This window comes from Seriola lalandi, unplaced genomic scaffold (genome assembly GCF_002814215.2).
Source record: "Seriola lalandi dorsalis isolate HSWRI2012SDOR001 ecotype SW California unplaced genomic scaffold, Sedor1 jcf7180002053912, whole genome shotgun sequence".
In the NCBI taxonomy this organism is placed as follows: Eukaryota; Metazoa; Chordata; class Actinopteri; order Carangiformes; family Carangidae; genus Seriola; species Seriola lalandi.
Window position 1 is genome coordinate 415,830 of NW_019524465.1, and position 24,124 is coordinate 439,953.

The 24,124-nt window shown below is 41.0% G+C and overlaps 1 protein-coding gene across 1 annotated transcript in view; it reads left to right on the plus strand.

The window, feature by feature from the left end:
• xpo4 (exportin 4) overlaps positions 1-24,124 on the plus strand; it is a 57,236-nt gene that overhangs the window by 12,701 nt on the left and 20,411 nt on the right. Inside the window, exons 7-8 of the mRNA XM_087172934.1 lie at positions 7,571-7,684; positions 19,843-20,000. Coding sequence (XP_087029060.1) covers positions 7,571-7,684; positions 19,843-20,000 — 272 coding nt within the window. The remainder of the gene's footprint in view (positions 1-7,570; positions 7,685-19,842; positions 20,001-24,124) is intronic.

Consider the following 24,124-nt stretch of genomic DNA (forward strand, 5'->3'; position numbering starts at 1 on the left):
AAAAAAGGTTATTTTAAGTGAAGGCAGCAAATTAGTCAGATATTTGCAAAAACTATTCCTTTCTTCTCCTAGATGTCTTATTATCATGTCGTATTATTTCACTTCTTGTAACTCTTGACAAACTTTGCATTTGTTGATAAAATTAACACACAACAAACTTGCCACCTTCATCCATAAATTATTGCTTTCAGATTCAGAAGAAACAAGCTGCTGTTGAACGAAGCAGCATATCTGATATATTATTGCTTTTGCTCAGTGGAGTCAGAATTAATGACAACTGCTGTCTAAACAGATGGGGGGCCAAACAGTAGAAGGAAATGGGGAAGGAAAGGGAGGGGGTGGGTCATTGAGGAGGTATTCCTGGACTGTTATTTCACATGGCGAGGCTGCAGGCGAGACTTAAGGCAGGATATATCAGTTAAACCCTACCATGCGCCTTAGCATAGCGCCGCGCTCTTCGCACGGCCGCTGGCAGACGCTCAGCCAGTCTTCCTGTGCAGCGGGTCCATCCTCGGTGAGGATCAACCATAATGAATAGAGGATACAGGAGAAGCTCGCTAATCCACGATCCTCGAGCATGAAGGTCGCTCGGGCCTCCAAAATGTCCAGATTGCTGAGATAGCCTGATTGTTGGCTATTTAAGGTGGTCATGATAATACTGTCGGATTGATCTGTGAAGTGTTTTGCAAGACGTCTGCAAATTGCTGATGAAAGCGGAGCTGGGAATGTGAAATGTGAAGTGGAGTTAGATTTGATTGAGCCCATTCATTACAAATCACACAAACTTTGCAACAGTCAACCATTTGCAAACCTTGCTTTGACTGTTCCTGGCGTCTACTGGTATTAAATATATAGTTTTTGAACTTTCCTCTATGTATGAGAGGGAAAGGAGAAAGGTAAAAGACCAAAAACGAGAAAAAAGTCCAGGAAGGGAAGAAAAACTAAAACTTTATACGTACCCACAGATTAAAAAAGAAACGAACAGCTCACTGTTTCAAGGATTTGCTAATTGGAAACTCTCATTGCAACACATCTCATTTATAATATTCTGTCTAGTTTCATTAACCAATAGTATTTCATCCATCAAATGTAGCTATGCTGACACTGCTGAGCCTCTCAACTACAGTCTTGTGCAGCCAGACCTAACTCCACACTTTAGGGCTGTGCCAGCACTGGAGAGTCAAATATAGTTTACAGTCAAACGATAATAACAGTGTAACTTCAGTTACCTCATCTATCAACATGATGCCCGGTCAATCACGTTCAGTCTTGCGTAGGTCTCATCACTGTTTTAGCTGATGCCCTGGATGCTCTCTTGTGTCTGCCTATGGAGTGGAAGCACGCAGTTCACTTAACAGCCACAGGTGTCTGAATGTTGCACATAGTCCCCGTAAAATAAACAATGCAGTTAAGGAATTAAAACATGCAAACACACCGGTCTGATTCCTCTTGGCCGTGCTGGGGCTCCGGAGATGGCAGTGAACGTCTATTGGTTATCCGATCCACCACTTTGTTCCAGATTGAAATATCTGAAAAACCATGATGGCTTGCCGTGGATCGGTTCAGACATTCAATCCTCCTGACTTTGGTGATCTCCCGATGTTTACTTTATCGTCACCATGAGGTTGACATGTTTTAGTTTTTGTGAAATATCTTGACAGAGTGCTGTGAACTTCAGTGCTGACATTCATGATGCTCAGAGGATGAATTTTAATCACTTTTGTTATTGATCTCCTTTGCCCCTGACTTTCATCTCATGCCATCGTCAGGTCAACGTTTATGCAATACTTTGGTTGATTCTTAAATATCTGCAGAACTAACAACATTCCTGTTAGTCTCAGCTGTACTTAATGTTAAGTGCTAGTAAGGAGATGTTGGCATGCTAACATGCTACGCTAAGATGGTGAACATGGTAAACATTACACCCGCTAACCATAAGCATGTTTACCTACACATCATTGTGAGCACGTTAGCATGCCCAAGCACAGACTCACAGAACGGCTAGTGAGACTTCACACTCTTAATTTAATTAATATAACCTTTGTGACACAAATCAAATCTGTGAAGGTACTGACCAAGAATTCAGCAGTATTAATTTATTCATTTATTGATAGTTCACTTTTGTTAGTTTGTACTAACAAAATGAGCAAAACCCAACATAAATGACAAGATAAAAAAATGTTTGGCCTTGAGACATTTTGTTTTTGGTTTTTATGACCCACATAATTCAGCTTCTCTTGTACATTCAGAAAAAGGCTCAGCCCACGTTTGCTGTTTTGCAGTCATGTGGTTAGTTCATGCATAGCAACGCATGCTGAATTACAACCCATGAGGGGAAGAATGGTGGCTTTTTACTGCAGCTATGTTCCCTCATGCTTTTGAAGCGGAAAGCTGTGTGTCCGTGCAAACTACCTGGGCTAAGGTTCACATGCAAAAACCGTAAATACTGGATGTCTTAAGTGTCTGTCACTGAAGATGTGGAGTCTTGCTTTGGTCAACTCATCATAAATAGAAGCGGAGCCGGAAATTAAACTTGAAATGCCGTTTGCTTCTCTGCCAAAGTGACTGGATCAGGATCAGACCAACCTACCAGCAGCAGTTTTATTGGCATTTGACTGGTGGCTGGTGTTAATCAAGGCACTACAGTGTGTGTTTATGTGTCTGTGCGCCTGCAAATTTGGCAGCAGCATGTGAGAACACGGGATGTGTGAATCTCTTCACTTGTGTTTGATTTAAAACTCTTGTGGTCAGTGGTTGTGTATCTGGTCAGTTGGCTGTGTCTGTGTGTGCTCGTTGTGTGTCTGTTTATCTGTCAGTCCGTCTTATCTTTCCAGTGGAAAGTCGACGTGTCACATTAGTTATTCTTGAGCCTGTTGGAAGGGTTGAGATGGTAGCAGGTGATGTCTTTTAAAAACCCACCAAACCACAGCCCACATGTCCTAGTCACTCTGCGTACATTACTCATCCTGGAGGCATGTACACTTCACACACACACACACACACACACACACACACACACACACACACACACACACTTCGCAGATACACAGTCCATCTTTTCTTTTTTTTTCTTCTTTTAAAAAGAGCAAGTTGCGTGGTCGAAGTTGTAAATTCACTTGTCGTCTCTGAATTCAAGAGCTTGAACTTAAAGTGAGTGAACACTTACAGTAGCAGCACAGGAGAAGTCTTTTAATCTGTCACTTGGGTTCATGTGAGTTGTTTTCAGGACAGTATTTAAATGTTTTATGATCGTTCAGAGAGAGCTGAATGTTGTATGTAGAATATCTTTATTTAAACCCAGGGAAAACGAATAAAAGCTGCATAAAAGTAATAACTGGTGAATAAGTCACATAGTTACCTTACCACAGAAACACCATTTACATTTTCAGTGTGTATTTAACAGTAAATATTTTGGAATTTGGTGTAAGTAATTTTCTGGTGGTGTTATTCTTCTATGAGAATTAATAGAGTATTTTGTCGCCTGTTGATCAGATAAAACACCAATTTGAAGGCGTTTTTATCACAATTGCTTGTTTGTTCTTTCGCAGCCGGCCACTTACACTTAAGTGCTTTAGATGTTTTATATTCTGTAATCTAATTTGTGTTATCCAATTAAGGTTGGGAGTCTTAAAGATGACGATATGTGTTCTTTGTGCACTTAATATTGATAATAATGATATTAATTACTGTTATTTTAGTTCCTTAAATTCTGCTCTTAAGTGTTTTGGTGAATTCATGGCGATGACACTTTCAGGCGTCCTGTCTTCCCCTTCTTGGTGTCGCAGTCTGTCAGACCCATTTTACATCTCTGTCCAGCTGTGTGAAACAGTTGAAGTAGCCGTGTAGTTATCATTCCTGAGGTCTCTTGTGGGTTTTGTCTCAGTCATATGATCTTTAGGAGGGTTTGTACAACCTCTGTCACCGAGGTGGTCCCTCCCCGAGGAGACGCCCTCCGTCTGCAGGTTGTAGGACTTGATCAGTCTCACTTGTGTGGGACCAAATATGCACCCGCCCCTCTATTTCTTCCCTTATTTCCATCTGTCTCTGTCCTCATGTTAGGTTTTATCCTATCTTGTATCTAAGGGATTTTCAAAGTAAAAGCCAGACAGGTTAAGTTTTCATTTTAATCTGGTAAATTTTGTGAATACTGCAGGAAGACAGACCTCAGACTTGAAAGCAACTGAAAAAAAGGAGCATAAAAGAAAAAAGAAATTAGGACATTTTATAACAAATAGTTGAACCCTGGCATACCAAAACAAACCCACATACTGTAGCTCATTCCTTACTTTTCCCGATCCTTTTCTTATTCTGTCTTTTTAGAAAGGTTCAGTTAGAGGTCCTCAGCTCCACCACGACTATTTTTAACAAGGCCTGAAAGCCAAGCATTGGACGGACACACATGTGTACACACACACACACACACACACAAACACACACACACACACACACACACAGTCCCACAGACCCTTCGACAGGTGCCAACTTTTGAGCCGAAAAGTGTGGTGTGGTGTGTTGTGGTGGGGTGTGTGCATGGGGAGTGACTGTGGGCTGGTGTCGGAGGAATGCGTGACCTCGCCGGCCTCTGCCGCTGTTTGGCTTTGATCGGACATTCCTCTAGAAGTTTCCTCCTCCTGCTGTCACCGAGCCGCAGGGCAGTGATACGGCTCTGTGTGTGTTATTATATGATGATGGGAAATAGAGAGAACCAGTGTTTTTTTTGTTGTTGTTTTTTTTTTTTTGTTTTTTTTTTACAAGCAAACAAAGGGGAGGAAACAGTGCTGGGTACAAATATTGAAACACAGAGCCACAAAGTGGGTTCTGGTGATTATTGGTATATTACTGGTATTAGTAGTAGGTGGTAGCAGTTAATAGTTGTTAAAGTACTGTCCTAAATCCAATATCCTGGAGAGGACACAATGACGTAATCCGTGCAGTATGTTTAAAGGTCACTTATTTTACACTTTTCTGTATTATCTTTGAAGTTTTAATATCCGTAAGGAGATATATATTTGTGGTTTTAAGAGCCAAAAACAGTGTAGTTTTACATCTCATCTCTCAGTCTTCTCCCTGGAGCTCTAGTAACAACAGGCCGATCAGCCAATCAGACGAGAGGAGGCTCTGAGCTCTTCCTCGTTTACGTTTCACAGTATTAATATAGAACCTAGACCTGCTTTATAATGAGAAAAGACATGTCAGTCTACCTTTAAACAATATGGACCTTTAACCCTTTAAACCACACTGATCCACCGGTGATCCCTCGTTACAAACTCGTGCTGTGCAGCCAAACGTTGTTGAAACCCTCTGAGCTTTATTTTGTTTTTCCTGAAGATTCCAAAGTTTCCAAAGATACCAAACAAGTCAGGATGAAATGTAGAGATGCAGGTGATATCTTGGATATTTCCATTTGATGTTAAGATGCAGCCATAAATGTCACGGGACTTTGAATTATAGCTGGAGCCATTAATCGATCCAATCTGCGACTGTTTTGTGTCTGGAAGTTATTTTTCTGTCTTGCTAAACAAATTCCAACTTCTGATTCCAACTCGTCAATAATGAGAGGATTATTAAGGATTTGCTATTTTTCCTGTTTTTCTTTCCACTCTCTCTTTTGTTACTTTACTGAATAGATTTGAGTTTTCGACTGTTGGTCAGACAAACAAACAAAATCTAGGGCGTTAGGAAATTGTGACGGCCATTTTTCACTGTTTCCTGACACCCAACAGTTAAGTGATTAATTAAGAAAGTAATTGGAAGAATAATTGATTATAAAAATCATGTTTAATTGCAGCCCTAGTTTGAATATTTCATTCATAACCTCAGTGAACAAGCTGATACAGAATATATATGGGATGCTGTTAGTCACTGCAGAAATTTGAATGTTAAGGGGTTAAGAAACAGTTTTGGCAAATGTAGGGAAGAGTGTGTGTCCGAGTTTTAAAAATGGACTTTGTTGTTTTGAAGCTTGTGATGAAGAGAGTCTAAAAAGAGAGAAAAGAGAGATTTAACTGATTGTGTGTTTGTATTTCCTTTAAAAAAAAAAAAAAAAGAAATGGGGAGCTTAATAATCATCTGGTGATGCTTGATATTTCGGGAAAATGTATTTGTAATAAACAGGCGACAAATCTGTGACACGTTTCAGGATGTCAGAAGTCTTCAACATCAGATTGTACATGTTGTAAAGACAAGTTTTTTTCGGGAGAAAGTAACTGCTTTTTACGGGTGGTTTAAAAAAAGGCAGGGAAAGTTGTTGCGGCTTTGTAAGACGCTTTGATTGAGGAAAGTGTGTGTGTGTGTGTGTGTGTGTGTGTGTGTGTGTGTGTGTGTGTGTGGGAGAGTGGAACGAGCAGCGCAGGGGATTGTTCTTGATGAGCTAAGGAAAAAGCATGCTGTGGGTGTGTTCAGGAGTCTCGAGCAAGGACAGGAAGTGTTGTGGCTGTGCAGGGAGAAAGTGTGTGTTGTGGGTTTGTGAAAAAGCTTGTTGTGGGTGTAGAGTCTTAAATAAGGAGGCTGTGTGTGTGTGTGTGTGTTGTGGGGGCAAGGAGAAAGAAAGACTTGTTTGAAAGAAAGAAGAAAAGGGACATTTGGAAAGCAATTAAGATGAAGTTTGAAGAAGTTTTTTTTTTTTTAATAGATTTTAGAACAATGTGTGCGTTTGTGTTGTGGGTTTAGATGAAGTTTGATCGTGTGTTACATGAGGGAAGGAGAGGCAGCATCTTGTTAGCATAAAGAAAAAGACGTTGGCGAGTGTCCAGAGGCAAAGAGTGTTGATAGTGTGAGAAGTTTTAAGTGAGGAGTGTTTGTTATGGGGGGCAAAAAAAAGAGCCTTGCTTTGGTCTTGGAAAGCAGTCAGGAGGAGAGACTCTGTGATTGGCTGAGGAGGAAGAGGGAGTGTTTCAGAGCAGTAAGGAGTCTCAGGGACGTCTTGTAAAGGAGTGGACAAAGAGGCAGAGTAACCCGGAGTCTGGATTGGCTGCAGTGAGAGCGAGTGTGTGTTTAAGATCTTGAGGAAGCAGAGGAGAGAAACCCGAGTGTGCAGAAAAGGAGGGAGTTCTGGTAGGAAGAGAGGTGAACGGGAGGACAGGAAGGGAAGAGGGTGTCAGGCGAGTCAGAGAGCAGAGACTGGAAAAGATAAAAGTCGGATAAAACGGAGGAAGGAGGGGAGGAAAAAGGAGGTGAGAAAGAAGCCAAAGAGTTTCTCTGTGAGTGAAAACTGTGGCAAGAGAAGAGCTGACGAGGGAGAAAGAGAAGGAAGGGAGGACAAGAAAACAAAGCAGCCCGAGGAGGGGAGGGTGAGAAAATTTAAAGAAATCTTTTGTGGAAAAAAGTTGACAGCGTTAATGAGAGGGAGAGTTAGTTAACAAGTGTCTAACAAGTCTCTGCTGCCAGCCACACGAAACCAAAGCCTCACACACAGAGACCAAAATACCCATTGAGAGGGAGCTTAGTGACAGGAGCTGGTGTTTTTGTGTGTGTGCTGCTCCTCCTCCTCCCTCTCCTCCTCCTCCTCCCTCTCCTCCTCCTCCTCTTCTTCTTCTACATGCTGTTGTTGGCCTTAACTGGCGGCGGGTCACTGGGGCGCCACTACATCGCCATGTTCGAGGCCACGCAGAACGTCACGCTCAAGCCTACGGAGTCCTGGAGGGAAGCGTTGCTGGACACCCGCGTCATGGACCTCTTCTTCACCGTGAGTATCCCATCCATCACTTGTGTGTTTATTCTTTTTCTCAGGGTGTTTTACCGCCCTGAAAAAGTTTTTTTTTAAATGTCTCGGATCACTTGCTTTGCACCTTAAAACTCTTAAAACCTATTTAAGTGTTCAGTTTTGAAGTTGAGAGTTCTTGTTGTTGTGTTTCTCGGCCCGGGCGGATTTTTCTAATTTTTTGCCTTGATGAAATTGCTCCTCCGTTTCATTTTACACGGCACTATGAAAAAGGAAAAGCTTTAAATTATCTTGACAAAACCTGCAGATGCCATGCTCTCTGATACTTTATATTTCCCTTTGTCACTTAATCTGCAGCGGTCTGTCTGTATCTCCTTCTGTTTTCCATCCATCCACATCTTCCTGTCAGGGAGGTCGCTGGAGTTTTTTCGTGTGTCCTGCTTTACCCTTTCTTCTTCTTCGGTTTCTTTCCTGACGTCTAGATGGTGGTTTATTTATGATAAACAAAGAGAGACAGTTTGCCTTTTCATGTTGGGCAAAGAAATCTTGCTTGACCCCGTCTTTTTGGCACATGTAAAGTTTTTACTACTTTTTGTGGGTTCCTTAAATGCACCATTAAGTAGATTTATGGGTGCTTTGCAGTGGGGTCGTGTTATTGTGTTACTGACCAGAGGACCGCCCGGTGAAGTAAATGTGTATTTTTGTGCAGTGACTTGTGTGTTTAAAGAGGCGGCCCACGCTGGCTGAGCAAATGGTGCGGAGGGGAAGTGTGGAACAAACCGGTCAGCTCTTCTTCCACTCAGCATCCATCCAAACCCTCTGGCTGCCCAATCGCCAGATAGTGATCCACTACTTCGCCCTTTTAGCTTCCTGTTTTCCATATACTGCTCCGCTACCTGTCACTTACCTGTTGAATCTACAGCTGCACTTGTTGTTTTGGCTCATGTTCACTATCTAATACTGTTTCACTTCACCTTATCACCTTATCAGTCAACTACTTATCACTGTTTTACTAACTGATATTTCCAAATACTGCAGCTTCCTTACAGATACTGATCCATTACAATAACCTTTTACCCGTCTATTGCAAAATATTGTCATACTACTCCCACCAGCTCCCTGTCTTTACGCAGAAACTCCAGCCTCACTCTGCCAACTGCATGCATGTTGCCAAATAATGGTCCGCTCACATAGCCGTTTGGGCCCGGACACACACCAACAGTCCGACAGCATTAGGTGAAGTTGAGAGTTGTCTGACCGGCTGTTCAACCTGCTGAAGTTGTGATTTGTGCAGTTTCCACATGTTTTTTTGCCTTTTGTTGTTTCATAAGCAAAACACAAATCACTGTGTCGATGTATATTCCCAGCGTGTGACGAGATTGTTTAATCAGAGGGATAAAAACAGAGACTACATGCTATTTAATTTCTTCTAACGCAGGTGCAGAACGTAGTAGGTACATGTTAGCAGTCAGCTCAGTCGGCCATAGTGTTTTGATGTGTTCAAGTGCAGTTTTTTCACAGGAGATGTGAGGCGACCCATCGGTTTGTGTTTTCTGCTACTGTTTGTTTGAAGTTGTCCCGGTGAGTCAGGGCTCTAACCTGCCGGCGACTAAACTCTGCTGCAGCTTAACCACATGTTCATGCTGCTGCCTCTTCACGCTTCTTGAGGTCGAACATAGCATAGTTCTTAAGATAGAAATTACTCTTAATTTACAGTCCATATAAACACTTTCTGTCCGTGTTGTAGAATGACTCCTTCTTATAACACCGGTGCTGCCTGCGGAGCCAAAGTTTTTCAGTTAACAGAGGCAGAAACTTTCAGCCTGGAGTTGTGTTTGTTATCAGACATTAGACAGTTTTATCAGGAAGTGGTGGTAAATAATGGGGTTCCAGTTTTCTTGTTAAGTCTGTTTAGTACTTTTATTTTAAAAGATGCTCAATGGAAACTCTGGTTTTCGTTTCTGTTTGCTTTTGTTAAAGAACTTTGGAAAACTTGTTTCAGTGAATCATTTGCTCTGTAATACACATCAGTGCATCTTTTCTGTTTGGATTATACAGCTTTTGTTTTCTAAGAGAGCTTAAAATCAAGACTGGACATTAATTCTTATGTTGTTGTTTTTTTCAATCTCATGAAAAATACAAATGTATTCAAAATTTACACAAATGTAAATCTGCAAATTTTAGATGTGAACAAAAATGAGATCATTTTATTCAACTTGTGATATGCATGTTATGACAGATGCACATCCAGTTGCTTTAGGGACAGAAACGCAGCATCTAAATCCTGGAGTTTCTCTGTTGCTGTTTGAAATTGTTATTTGCTTTATGCACCACATCTGGTTTAAAGTGAAAATAAACTAAACAAATCTGCAGCAGAAAGAAACACAGAACTAATTCCAAATGCGTTTCTCTTTTGATTAATTGTCATTCTGACTCTTTGCATACTTTGCCTTTAGTCGTGGGTGTGGGGACTTGGCGTAACCATCTGTAAACAGTAGAGAACTACAGTGAAACAATAATTCTCTTGTCGTACAATCTGCAGATGCTTATTTGCAGGTCGTCGTCCCCCCCCACACACACACACACACACACACACACACACACACACTGTGCCTGATAATCACCCTCCACTGACTGAGTCTAAATGTTCTTGTGCAGCTGAAAAAGTTTGAAGTCTGATTGTCAATTCTCAAAGCAATCGCAAATAACTGTAATTGGCCCTAAGCAGCGAATGTAATCAGAGATTTAATACACAAAGCACACAGGCCTAATCAAGGATTTGATTGGCCGATCGCGGCAGTTTGGCATGGATAAAAATGTTTGTCATTTTTCGGTCGGTTCTCTTTGCTGCTGGAATCTGCAGGATGCGTTTTGTGTTGGTTTCAGTTTTCAGGCCTCCAGTCTCATCTCTCGCTCCGGTATTTCTAGTAGCTCAACTGTTTGTTATTGTAAGGCTGCTGTGGCACTGTCAGCTGTCTGAGTGTGTGTGTGTGTGTGTGTGTGTGTGTGTGTGTGTGTGTGTGTGTGTGTGTGTGTGTGTGTGTGTGTGTGTGTGTTTATTGTGTGTGCATGTTTGTTACAGCATCCTCCTGGTTGTGTTGTGTGCATTTTTTGTTTGTGTTGGCACATATCTGTCTCTGTGGGGCTGCGTCAGTTTGAGCTTGTGTAGTGTATACTTGTATGTACGCGCTGCATGGGGATCTGTGTGTGTTTTCATGTATTGTGTGTGTCTTTATCTGTCTGTGTGCGTGTGTGTGTGTGTGTGTGTATTTATTCAATTTAATGGGGTCCTCTGCTGTCTCAGCTGCTGCGTCTCCTCAGCTGTGAGGGGTAACAGGCTGGCCAGGGTATGTATGTGTGTTGAGGGGTGCTCAGAGACACGTGCCACCAGGGTCACAGTCCACAGCAGACCAGTGGCAGGATTAGAGCCCGGCCCCAGGATTAGGGGCCCCTGTTAACAACCGCAGTAACCCACCCATCAAACACACACATAGCCCTGTTGAGGGGCCCTGGGGAGTCTCCCTCCCCCTGTGGGTGGGTGTCTGTCAGTCTCCCATTAACTGGCTCCATTGCTCCCTCGCCGATCAGTGTTGTGTGCAAACAGGAGGCTGCCGTCAGTTTCAGCAGCCGGGGGGGTTGACTGGTGATGAGAGACGTCTCATCCCACCTAATAATTCATTTTTATTAGAACTTGGGTCTTATTTTTATAGTTTTATCCGTCACTCCTGTCAGGAACACAGCTGCATGTTGTAGTTGTGTGGGCAGATCACATATTTTGAAAGGAAATAAATACAAACCCTGCAGCAAACAGACATTAAAAATGAGCCTGTCTTCAAATGTGCATGCACTGTTAGTGTTTCTTTCATGATCTTAAAAAAATAGAAAAAAAATAAACAGTAATTGTGGCATGTGCAAAAGTTTGGGCACAGGAGTGGAAATATTCTGCTCTGTGGGTTTGTGGCAGCCAGTGGCTCAGGACACATTACACAGACAGAGAGAAGAATGGATTCCACTAAATATCAGTAAATTCTGGATGCAGATTCTGTCCTGCAGTCAGTCAAAGTGAAAGTGAAAAGAGGCTGGCTTCTTACAACAGGACCGTGATCCAAAGAAAACATCAAAATCCAACACGAACGACTTCAAGAAACTGAAGCTTTTGGATCAGCCGTCACAAACCTCTGAACTGAACATCACTGAAACATCTGTGGGCAGATCTAAAAATATCTTGTAGTGATCTGAAGAAAGAGTGGGTGAAAATTCATAAATACAGTGAGATTCTTAGTTGGTTACAAAAGTGTTTACAAGCTGCAAAGTTTGTCAAATGCCACAATTACAGTTTTATTTCCTCCTACTGCCTCATACTGCTTATCCTTCTAGGGTCGTGGCGGAGCTGGAGCCAAACAGAGATTCATTTCAATGTCTGTTTGCAGAAGTTTATATATATATATATATATATATACTTCTTTTAACATCAAAAATCAACAAAAGATGTAATCTGCTCAGGGCTGGCCATAACTGAAGTTACATGGTGAGATGTGGGCACACAGCAGCATCACTAATAAGCGGTCAGACAAGGAAAGAAACACAAGCTGTCATATGATTGGACACAGTTTTAAAATCATGGTTCAACTTTTAACCTTAAACTAACATTATTAAGATAATGTGATAAAAGTGTTAGCTTGTTTAAAACCTGTCTGACAGTTAGTGTTTCTAGGACAGCAAGTGATGGGGGACAGGCAAAGAATGATCAGGATCAGTCCCTTAAACCTGAAGCCCAGTGATGTTGCCATGTTCCTAGATCTCAGCACTTACAATGGGGAGTACAGTATCATAGCTGACAGTGAATGGAAGTGAAGTAATGGCCAGAAATATGAACATAAAACCCAAGTTGTAATAAACTGCAGTTTTCCTGTAATTAGCAGGATCACAGAGAACCTGCTGAGTTGGAGCGTGAGAGGAAGTGGTTGATTTTACAATAGCTTGTGAGAACCAATAGTCGGTTGTCCTGTAACCACACAGATGTTAGGTTTTTAATGTCAGACATGATTGACATCACAGGGAGGGTGGTCAGTCTGCAGGTTCGTTGACAATGAGCGTATGAACTAGTGAGAAAACAATGACGGCTGTCGGTCCCGGCCAGGCCTGAGGTCGCGATCATCCTTCGGACAGGACAAGCGCATATTTTGTAAAACAGCTCAATAATTATTCGGTGTGTAGCAGCCATTTTGCTGCTGAAGAGACGCTCAAGTGTCCGGTGGGATTCAAACCCTCAGGGTGTCATCTATTTTCCACTTCAGCTGTTGACAGCTCCACAGTGCTGAGATTCAGCGATGGGGTGATTGGAGATGGATGGAGCGATGAGGGGAAGGACGAGAGAGAGGAAGGAAATAAAAGGCAAAAAAAAAAAAAACTGCTGGGAGACTGAGTGGATTGGAAGAGAAAGCAAGGAGAAAATAAAACAAGGGATGCAGAAATCGAGCAGGGTATGTAATTTTACTGGGGGAGACAACGAAAAAAAGACAGAACAGAGAAAGACAATTTAGAGGGAGAGAGAGCGAGGGAGAGAAACATGGCTGCAATTTTCAGGAGAGTGACGGAGCTTGGAGGATAAATGGGCCATGGCAGATTGAAAAGGAAGAAGACTCTTGATTGTTGGCCTCCTTCAACATAAACCCACTCCATTTTTGTCGATTTAACACCTTGTGATCGCAGTGCACACCTCCATTACAACCCCCGCCCTCTACCCCCCTGAAAAAAAGAAGAAGAAGAAGAAGAAGAAGAAAATGAAAGTGCACAAAAGCACACACAAACCGAGGCATCTGTAATTTTTGGCCTCAGCTGTGTGTTTGTTTGTCTGCGTTTCTCTGGGTTTTTAATTTCAGTTTGGCTCCGAGTGTTTAGAGAGCTGCATCAAATTGTGATCGAGTGTGTTGCCCACATGTAAACACAAACCGTACTGTCAGATGCATGTTGTTTATTTCATCGCATCAAGTGGACATGTACACATACACACTACACTGGGCTTGTGTTATACACTTATTCACACAATCTGTACATGACAGAAATACACATCCACTCACTCAGCCTTGAGTATAAACGTCCTTACACACACACACACACACACACACACACACACACACACACACACACACACACACACACACACACACGTTTGTACTACTATACTTAAAGAGACCTTCATTGACATCAGAGCTGCTATGATTAGACAATTAATTGATCAGTTGATCAACTAAATGTCATTTTTCAAGCAGAAAAAGCCAAAAACCAGATAATTGCAGGATGTGAACCATGGAAATTGGTTTCTTTTCTTAGTTTTACATTATTATGAATTGAATATAATTCGGTTTAATTGGCTTTGGTTTTGATTTTTCGCCACTTTCTGATGTTTTATCGACCGGGCAGTGAATCAAGAAAATTGGCTGATTAATCGATAACAAATATAATCGTTAGTCGCAGCGCTTAATGTCATAATACATTACCTAACCTTACTCCACATGCTATCTTAAAGCTCCTAAAGCTTAATGTGTAGTTGTGGATGAAGGGGTTAAGCTGTATCTACAGAGTCTACGCCATGGTAACTACGCCATAGCTGACCTGCCCCTTGAAGTTACTGCATGTCCTGGCCATGGCGGCAAGTTTCTGATGTTTTTGGAGGTTGATGAAAATGAACACAACATAAAACAAGACGAAGAAAGGCTCCATTAACTGCTCATCTTTAGTTCAGTCATTCCAAGGACATCACAAACCTTCTGCCCAACATGTGACCCCCGTTCTCTACAGCAGTGAAATTTGACATCATCAATACGGCAACTGCAATAACCAGTAATGAAACGAGTGGGCCCTTCCCGCCATCACTAATAAATTACTAATAAAGTAATAAATACAAAGTAAATGATATAAACCTTCGCCACCTTCATGTGGTGAGTATAATCAAAGCACGATGCGACCTGATCATGTACGATACATTGGTTTTGTTGCTGCGGCGCTGTCACCAGTGGATGAAATCTGACGCTGAGCTATTAATCCAAAACATATGTCGTACATATCTACATTTGGATTCCTGTATCAACCCACTGCATCAAGTATAAATCCAGTTTAACAGCAACTCTAACCTAAACAACCACGTCAAGCTGTCCTTTGAAGATTGATCCTCTCTATGGAGGCGAAACATGAAAATAGATGGTTGTTGAAAATGACCAACACTTAGTATTGACGCATGTTACCTAAACATTTCTTTTATCATCTTTTATCATTTTTCTTTTCATTTTCTTTATGAATAGTTACTCTATTGCTATATTACGATGTATGTATTGCTGTTGTGATGTAACGTTGCATACATTGGGATAGAAGCCCGTTGCTAGTCCTCACATAGATAGAAGTACAAGAGCACACACGCTAAAGCGTTTCGTGTTTACCAAGTAAACACAATCAGTGTGGAGTGCAGGGACTGATGAGGCTGCAGCAGAGGCCTGCAGGCAGACAGTAACCCAATCTGAGAGGCAGAAAGGCAGAGACAGGGGAGAGAGAGAGAGAGAGAGTGATGGTGGAACAGAGCGAGCAAAAGACAATAAGTTGGAAGCACAGTGTTGATTTGAAAAAACAGAAAGATGAGCCTCTGAGCCCCCCGAGGTAACAGACACCAGGCTTTGTCTCCTTCTATAAATATCATTCCTCATTCTCCCTGCCTTTCTCTGTCTCCCACTCCCCTCCTCTCTCTTTCCATCTCTTCGTCTGGCTCACTCTCATCTCCTCCTTCATCCCCTTTCCTCCACTCTTTCCCTCTCCTCATTGTCTCCCCGCCGTTCTCCTTCATTTTCCCCCCTCCTCCTCTTGGCTGGTTCTCTCCCTCATTACCTATTGCCCTTTCTTGTCTCCACGGTTATATTCTTTTTCCTTTTATAGGGCTTGATGTTGAACCCCTGCACTTCTTTCGTATGAAGTAAAATGTGTCTGCAGTAAGGTTCAATAACGAATTTTACTGAATCTGAAACCAGTATCAGATAAGCTTTTCAAATACTTATCCTGTCGAATCCCTTATCAAATGTATTTAAGTTTCTAAGTAACTGTAGTTATAAATAAACTAATTTGGAGAATCGGCTGATCTGTAATCAGCTTTTTTGATACGTCGGCAGCACATCTCATACACATCTCACACAGCTCATATTTATCATGAACTAATGATTAAAGTTAGATTTTTTCACAAGAGAGGAAACACACAATCCACTCGTGATCATAGAGTAGGGTAGCAGAGAAGAGTTTCTTCCTCCAACAGTCTTTAGCTGTGTGCACACACCGGTATGAAGAGAGCACTATAATGTTTTAGAAAAGTAAGAAAAAACAATTGGAAGACATCTGCTGCGGCTCTGGGAAATAAATGAGGAGGTTGTTTCATATTTTATGGCATTTTATAGAATAAACAATTCGTTCATTAATTGCGAAAAGAATCAGCAGGTTAATCATTAATGGAAGCAATTATTACTTGCATCCCCACGCTGAACATTTACCCAAGTTCATCTTCACGTGTTGTTGTTTATATCATGAGTTTAACAATTTAGAAAAATTTAATTTAGGATGCGTTTTTTTTGTGTTTAGACAAAAAAAAATGTAATTTCAGAATACTTCTTGTATTGAATGGGAAAAAAGATTTTTATAGCTAAACATGTTTATATTCCTCAAACATTTAATATATGTATATGATCAGTTAATATCAGCTGACTCGGTTAGTGTGAGAGGCAAGAATATCAAAAAATGTCCAAAAACACGGAGCCCTACTCCGTTTTTATTTCCACATTCTCATACTACCAGTCTACTGGTAGTATGAGGAGAAATCCACTGCCAAAGAAAACGTAGTGAGAATCGAATTAGCAACTGTGACAATGGCGTGAAGAAGAGTGACTAATGCTTCACTGATACCAAACCCATTGATTAATCAGTGTGCAAAATCTACTGCCATCTGATCTGCATTCCCAAAATGTTTCATATTGTTGTATCTTGTTCTCTCTCTTTCCATCCATCCCACTCCCCACATACTGACACACACACACACACACACACACACACACACACACACACACACACACATCCGTTATGTATCTCTAACTATAGTCAGACTCAAGGCGACTGACATTACTGGCATCGCATGGATCATTCGCTGGTGCAGCTGCTTTTTCAGAGCTCGCGCTGTTCAGTCCTTTGGCCTTGCGCTGCCTCTCCCACCCCTCCCTCCCTCTCTCTCTTTTTCTCTCGCTCGCTCACTCACTCGTTGCCCCCCCCACTCCCACCCTCTTCCTCCCCTGTCCTCTCGCTGAGCTCTTCCAGAGGATGACTTCACGCTCTGGAAGAGGGCAGCAGCAGCAGCAAAGAATATGGTAGCTACGCTACGTTAGCATCTAAGATCTCTTCCCAGCAGTGTGGCTCACAACCAGCCAGGCTCCCCAGCTGGAGAGCAGAGAGAGAAAAGAGGAGGAGGCTGCGAGAAAGAATTTGGGGGGAGGAAGTGAGAAGATTTGAGAGGAGGAGGAGGAAGAAGCGACAGGGAGAGGGAGGTTGAAAGTTTGATTGCTTCAGCGATGGGGCTGTGCGCTGGCATAGTGTGTGGGGCTGGTGAAGAAGCACTCACTCTGGATTTAAGAGGATGACAGTTCAAGGGACGGGAGAAGAAGAAGAAAGAGGGAAAAAAGCTTGAACTGGCTGAGAAGACAGAGAGCCAGCTCACAGGAGGAAGGCAGTTGAGCTCCAGACGTCCACATAGTACCGTCAGTGGATACACATGTTGCTGAAAGGCTGTGATGACTCGCAGTGCTATTACTGCTGCTACCTTGCTGTGTGTGTGTGTGTGTGTGTCTGTCTGTCTGTGTGCACAATTGGAACCAACAATGCCTCTTCTCTTGTTGGAGTGTGACAGCTCAGCACGGACAAAACCCAAAATCCCACAACTGAGCAGCAGCTCTTGACTGAGATGAGACTGAGTCGACCAGATCTTGTCCAAAAGGAGCCAGATCTTTGCTCTCCGGGTTCGATTGAGGCGGTCTGTGGGCTCTCAGGAGCTCAGTGATTGTTTTGTTTGAGACCAGGGTCACAGTGTCTGAAGACAGACGTGTTGAAAATCATTTCGCCATTTGCTACGCCTCAGCTTGCTGGGGAGTGGGTTACACCAGTGAGTATTAATCCTGCTGGGTATCAGCTGATGTGTGTTTTGAATGTGATGACAGGAGGAGGAGGAGGAGGAGGAGGAAGGTTCACCTTCTCAGTCTTGGCCTACAACTTGTCTGTTTCAAAGAAAGACTAATTGCAGTGCAGGTTGACTTACGTTGTCATTGACACAAAAAAAAAAGTATCACCAAAGCATCAGGGCGAAATCAAAATGTGTAGATTAAATTTCCTTCTCACGCTATATTTAGAGGATGTGAATTGAATCAGTGTTTCTCCTCTAAGAAATGTAATGTGAACACGAGACAAATCCCTGCTCATCTCAGGTTATCTGCACACCTTGAAAAGTCTTAAAAAGCATTGAATGCAGCTCCCTCAAATAAACACCTTAGGAGTTCTTCAAAATTTCCTTCTTGCCATAGACGGTAACGTCATGTGTAACTGTAGATTGTATGTTTGTATGTGGTTGTGGTCAGAGGTTGTAGGTGTAGGAGTGGAGTTTCGGTCAACATCGTCAGCAAACACTTTCACTATTATTTTGTATTATTATTGTTATATAGTTGGGAATTATTGAGTCAGAGCGTGCTCTTCTGTCATTCTTCGACTGGTATGACTGAAAACTGTATTAACCTACATGCTGTGTAGCTTTAATAAGGTAAATTGAATGTGCTGCAGTTGTTTTTAGTAGTTGTTAGAAGCAAAGAGCACAGGTTGCTCATTCACGATAAGGAAGATTTCCACAGTTGATCACTAAGAGTACGCCGAGACTTAAATGATTAAGGTTAATTTCTAAGATCTGCACAGCTGTTAATGTTGTTATGCTGAGTGTTACATGCAGTAAAGGAAGACTTTTGTTTTTTGATTCATTGACTTTTTTTTTTCCTTTTTTTTTTTTTTTTTTTAAAGGTAATTTGAGTTTAATTTGCGAGTCTTAAGCGTGTGCATTTTACAGACTTAAAGATCTCTACGACGAACTGCTTGAACTTGTCAACGAGGTTTTACAGTAATTTTGAATTTTTTTTTTTTTTTTTGGTGAATCTGCAGCTGAACTTTAAACAAATCGACACTGATTTATTTGTCCAAAGTTTAGACATAAACACAAAATGATATTCCTAAAAGTGAATTCAAATTCAGAATCAATAATTCACATGTTAAAAACACAAAATATAAATTGATAAAAAACAAGGATTTTGACGTTTGAAAAATGCTACAAGAAGCCGAGCTGAAGATATTTCCGTACACAACAAACACACAGGGAAGCGCAGGAGACCGGTTTAAATGACGTTCCTGTCAAGTGAGCTCAAGTGTCGTTGCTGAATAGGTTGTTGCTTTGTTGGTAATCCTGACCTCTGACCTCCCTGTGGAGCCATCATAGATCCTTTTGTTAGACCACACACGGCAAAGACGTAACTATTTAAAAAATAAATAAAAAATAAAAAACCTCACTCGATGATTGTGTTTATTCTTCTGTAATTTCCTTTCAGCTGGTGTTAGCATCATTTTAATATGAGCATTTAAAGGCGTTTAAAGCTGCTGCTGTTGTCTTTTGTGTCAGTCTCTCTGGGTGGGAATCTCAGCGAGATGCCTTGCAGCCGTGCAGGTACTCAGCCGTGGAAGGTTTCAGACGCTCACTTGAAGCACATTACTGGCTCGCTGTAGCTTTTCCTCCTTATTAAAGAGAAATAGGGCGGGTTGAAGAAAGCTCAGATTTTTTCTTTTTCTTTTTCTTTTTCCATCCTTGTTGTCTCTCTTCGTGTAGCAGGTGGGCAAGAAGACAAAACTGAAACGATCCATGCTTTTTCAGTCAGTTGTTGAGAGTGACATAGTGCAGGGGTTTTCCACATATATCCATTCGTCTGTTCTTTTTCCCAGTGCGCTTTTTTTCCAGCTATGTTCAGATATCCAAGTACTTCGGCTTTTACTCGATTAGATTCCCTCTTTCATACTTTGTAAACACAAAACTAAAGAACACAAAATGAAACGCTTCAAACTTCTTCACCTCTCCTCTTCAGGTACACAGGAAGATTCGGGAGGACTCGGACATGGCCCAGGACTCCCTGCAGTGCCTGGCCCAGCTGGCCTCCATGCACGGGCCCATCTTTCCTGACGAGAGCGCCCAGGTGTCCTACCTGGCTCACCTGGTGGAGGGTCTGCTGAGCATGATCAACGGGTAGGTGTCACCAATGTACTGTCTGCCACTAGTTTTTAAGTCTGAATCTGGTTCCTAGACTGAATCTGAAACCTTTTGAGTCACTTTTAAAGTCATGTGTTTGTTTGTTGGGGAATGAAGACTGTTAGTTAAAAAAATACAGTTTTTATTTCCCTCAACAAAACAAATCTCGTCTAACAAAAAATACTAATTACAACCAATTACCAGACAGGTATGACACTGACACTAATAGAAGCTACAGTAATTAACTATTACACCTAAACCATTGAGACTTTAATTTGCTGAGAGGTTGTGGGGATTTCACCACACACCACAGTCTCTGCTCTGTGACATTCATTAACCCGGTTGTCACTTCTTTTTTTGAAGAAGAAGAAACAACCAAATTAAGGAAACAAAAGCTTAAAGCAGGAGCCTGTTTGATTTAAAATGTAAATCCCCTCAATAGAACATATTCCATTTTTGTTCCAGTTGATACCTTCCAGTCATTTCCACCACACTGACAGGTGAGGCTTAAGAAACAACAGATGGGACTAATTCAAACCTGCCAATTGAAAGTGGCTCCCACAGGGAAACAGGGGCCATTATACACCCACTGTGCTACACTAAATTAGCTTTGCTTTTGCTGTGCTGGGATTTATTGAAAAATATATATTTTTTTAAATCATTTGAATGAAAATGAGTCTTTTAATGAGGTGTACTATTGAGGTTAATGCTTAAATCTAAAGGAATCGTACAGGAGTTGTAGACTTAAATCTTTCAGGCAGCTCAGATGTGGATTGTGTGAAAAATGTGCAACTGTTTTGTAAATTTAATCTAAATGTAATGCTTTTTTAAAACCTCGGCTGTCCATCTCAGCTACAACATGAACTGCAGTAGCATCCAAAAACACAGGATCAGTGAGCACAGCTGATTTTACATTATCCTTGGCGACAGTCTCAGTAGGTTTTATCTTCCTCCGGTATCTCAAGGATTTCATGTTTCTTAAATTATAAAACTCAACAAGTGATGGAGGCCAACAAGTGTGACTCACACTGTGCCATTTCTACTTTATTTACGGGAAGTAATTGCTTGTTGAGTCTGTTTTTTTTTTTTTGTTTTTTGTTTTTTTAAGGTCTCTGATTCTAGCATCTGCACACTCTATGGGAAACTGTCCGGGGAGGGAAGAGTTTGTCTTCCAGTTCAGTAACAAATGGAGTTAACCAGGAACTTATGTTTCCCAGGGGCCTCTAAAAGCAGATTTATGTGAAAGTGGATCAAATCATGCACTTATTTTTCTCACAGAGACATTGTTTATAACCAGAGAGGGGGAAAAAATAAACACGAGCAGCCATTTAAACGCTGGTAAATACTGAGTGTGGTTCTGTTTTAAGTGTTATCAGTTCTACCATCGTTTAGTAGCTCTCCTCTCATCTAATATAGCACTGCCTGACCCTGATGATGAAACTGATGTGGACCGTTTCCAGTTCCAACTGGAAGCTCTGCAGGATTTTATGAATCTGAATCCATTTGAAACCCATTCAGAATAACTCAAGTTTAAAACTATATTTCTGTTCAAATAACTTATCATTTAGTGGCGTGGAAGCCATCTGGTATCGTTAGCAATGTTGCAAAACAATCAGCATGACTCATTTGGAGTCACAATTGACTTTTTTTGCATCAGTGTGATGATTTGCTGTAGTAGCCGTTCTCATCTGCTTCCTTTATTCATGATTTTCCAGAATATTTACTATGTGGTGATACACATTGATATGACATTAAAGTTACATATAATTTACATATACCATGAATCCATGCTGTAAACTGTTAACTATTATGATAAAACGGTTTATATATAGAGCATATTTAAAAACAAAATGTACAGCAAAGGACTCTTACTGAGAAGCTAAGAACATAAATAGATGATTCAAATTAAAAGATAGAAAATGGTACGCACAAATGTAAGAAGCTGAAGTAGGAAATTAAACTTTATTTTTATAGCATCTTTCTACATGAGACGTCAGAGTTCTTCACAGTAAAAGACGAAAGCAAAACTTAAAATACAGACACATAAAAACACAATACAAAGGGCACAAATAATGCAAAATTTGCGAAATTTTATATTATTATTGTACATTACAATTATGATGTAATTTAAATAATTTTAAATAATGAAAACAAAAACCACACAATATTTTTTTCCAAGATATTCTGATAAAGGGAGAAAAAAAAACTGATAAACAAATATCACATGATTATAGGTTGAAACCTGGACATCAGAGTTTTCTGCGTGATCAGCCTCAGTCCAAGATTTGAGGCTCTGGTCGAAATGTATTTTTAACTGGTGATATTGTGAAAGTGGCTGGTGAATTTTGGCCGGCGTACAAAAAAGAAAAAGTTAGCTCATGCCCTCGTTTCAGTATTACTGCGTCTTCATTACTCATAAAGCAACAGATGCATCAAAATGCCAATAGGGTTTCCACTAGAATAAATTGCGTGTACTCCAGTGTTCAGCTCAATTTATTTTGCTGAAAATCCCTTTACTAAGCAGGACTGAACCTGGGTGTTCTGAGCAAAGGAAATAAAGGGTTTTCATCCCTAAAGCTCAGCTCAGAGCCAATTTTCCTTTATATTTTTTTCAGCGTTTTCCTACCGTAGCTGTTCCCTGTCACATTGTACAGAGGTGACATTTTGGACTCGTGAGTGTAGAGTCTGTAATCAGCTTTGTTACCAAAGTGACTTTTATCTTTAGATTAAATAAGACCACATGAAACAAATAGGAAACCGTGAGGCTCTAAATATGATCCATTGTATTTGTTAACCAGATTCTTCTAAGCTACGCTCAAGGGCGTTCATAACTGACATGGTTGTACTGGCACTGTGTTTGAACTGGTGTGGGCAGATGTGTGGCATTAAAGAAGCCATACGGCGGCCTCCTCAGTCTGTGATTCATGTGTTGCCTTCTTGTTAGCAGGGGTCATGTGAAGAAATAGAGCTTGTGATCTCGTTCTGAGAAACATTACGAGTTGTGTTAGCCTGTGGCGGGTCTCACAGGCAGGCGGGCTGTTTGGAGGCTATTGATTGTTTCTGTGTGGTGCAGGGAATCAGAGTGTGTTTTGGGTTTCAGGAAGATGCATTAGAAGAGATTACTGCTCTGTTTTTAGCAGCAGGATGAGGCAGCAATTACCTAGAGGTTAAGAAAAAGGCTGAATTTTAGGCTGTAAGAGATGACAGATCGAGTCCTATACCTGCTTAGAAAACATGAAAAGGGAAAAGTAGTACAAAGCATTTTTTCACAGTTGTTCTGTTGTTTTTTCCATCTCCTCTATAGTATACTATATTAATCATTTAGTCTATAAAATGTCTAAAAGTCCAAGGTGTCTTCAAGTATCTTGTTTGGTTCAACCAAGCGTCCAAAACCCAGTGATGCTCAGTTTAATATGATATAGCACCGAGAGAAAGTAGACCCAGACATTGAAGTAGCTATAACCAGACGAGAGTTTTTGCTATGAAAAACAAGATGAAGATAAATCGATTATCAATGAATTGTTTCTAGAGTTGATTCTGTTGCCTCTACAGAAGAATATGTGACTTCAACCTAAAAGCCTGCTGAGAAAACAAGGGTGAATTTAACCTTATACAGGCGTCATACAGCACCAGTCATTGTTTAGTTCTTTCCCTCAAATGTTTTGGGTCGGTTCATCTCTTCATGGAGTGATTTTAATGCAGATTTTATTAGAACTTGACTCAGCCTATGCGTGATGTGATGAGATCATCTTTCCATTACTGTGATCTCATGTTTTATCTTCTTGGTTTTGACCTGTGACTCTGTCTGACCTTTAAGACTCTGCTAGCATAGCGCTTCATAAACATGGTGTCAACTCTTTACTGCAGTCATTTCAAACTCTCCAATAACATTAGGTGCATCTTTATAATACCCAGGCTGATTCAACCTTGGATTTTGACCTTGCATGTTTTTTTTTTAATGAGTCCCTTTTTTATTAATTCAATTTGAGCTGAAAACTGTAGAAATTAAATCTTTTCAATAAGCCTAATTCATTGCTTCTTTTTTGATGATTCCAACCTTTCTGAATAGTCACTTATATTAAAGTGGAAGTAAGCACATTTTCCCTAAGAAAATATGCCCC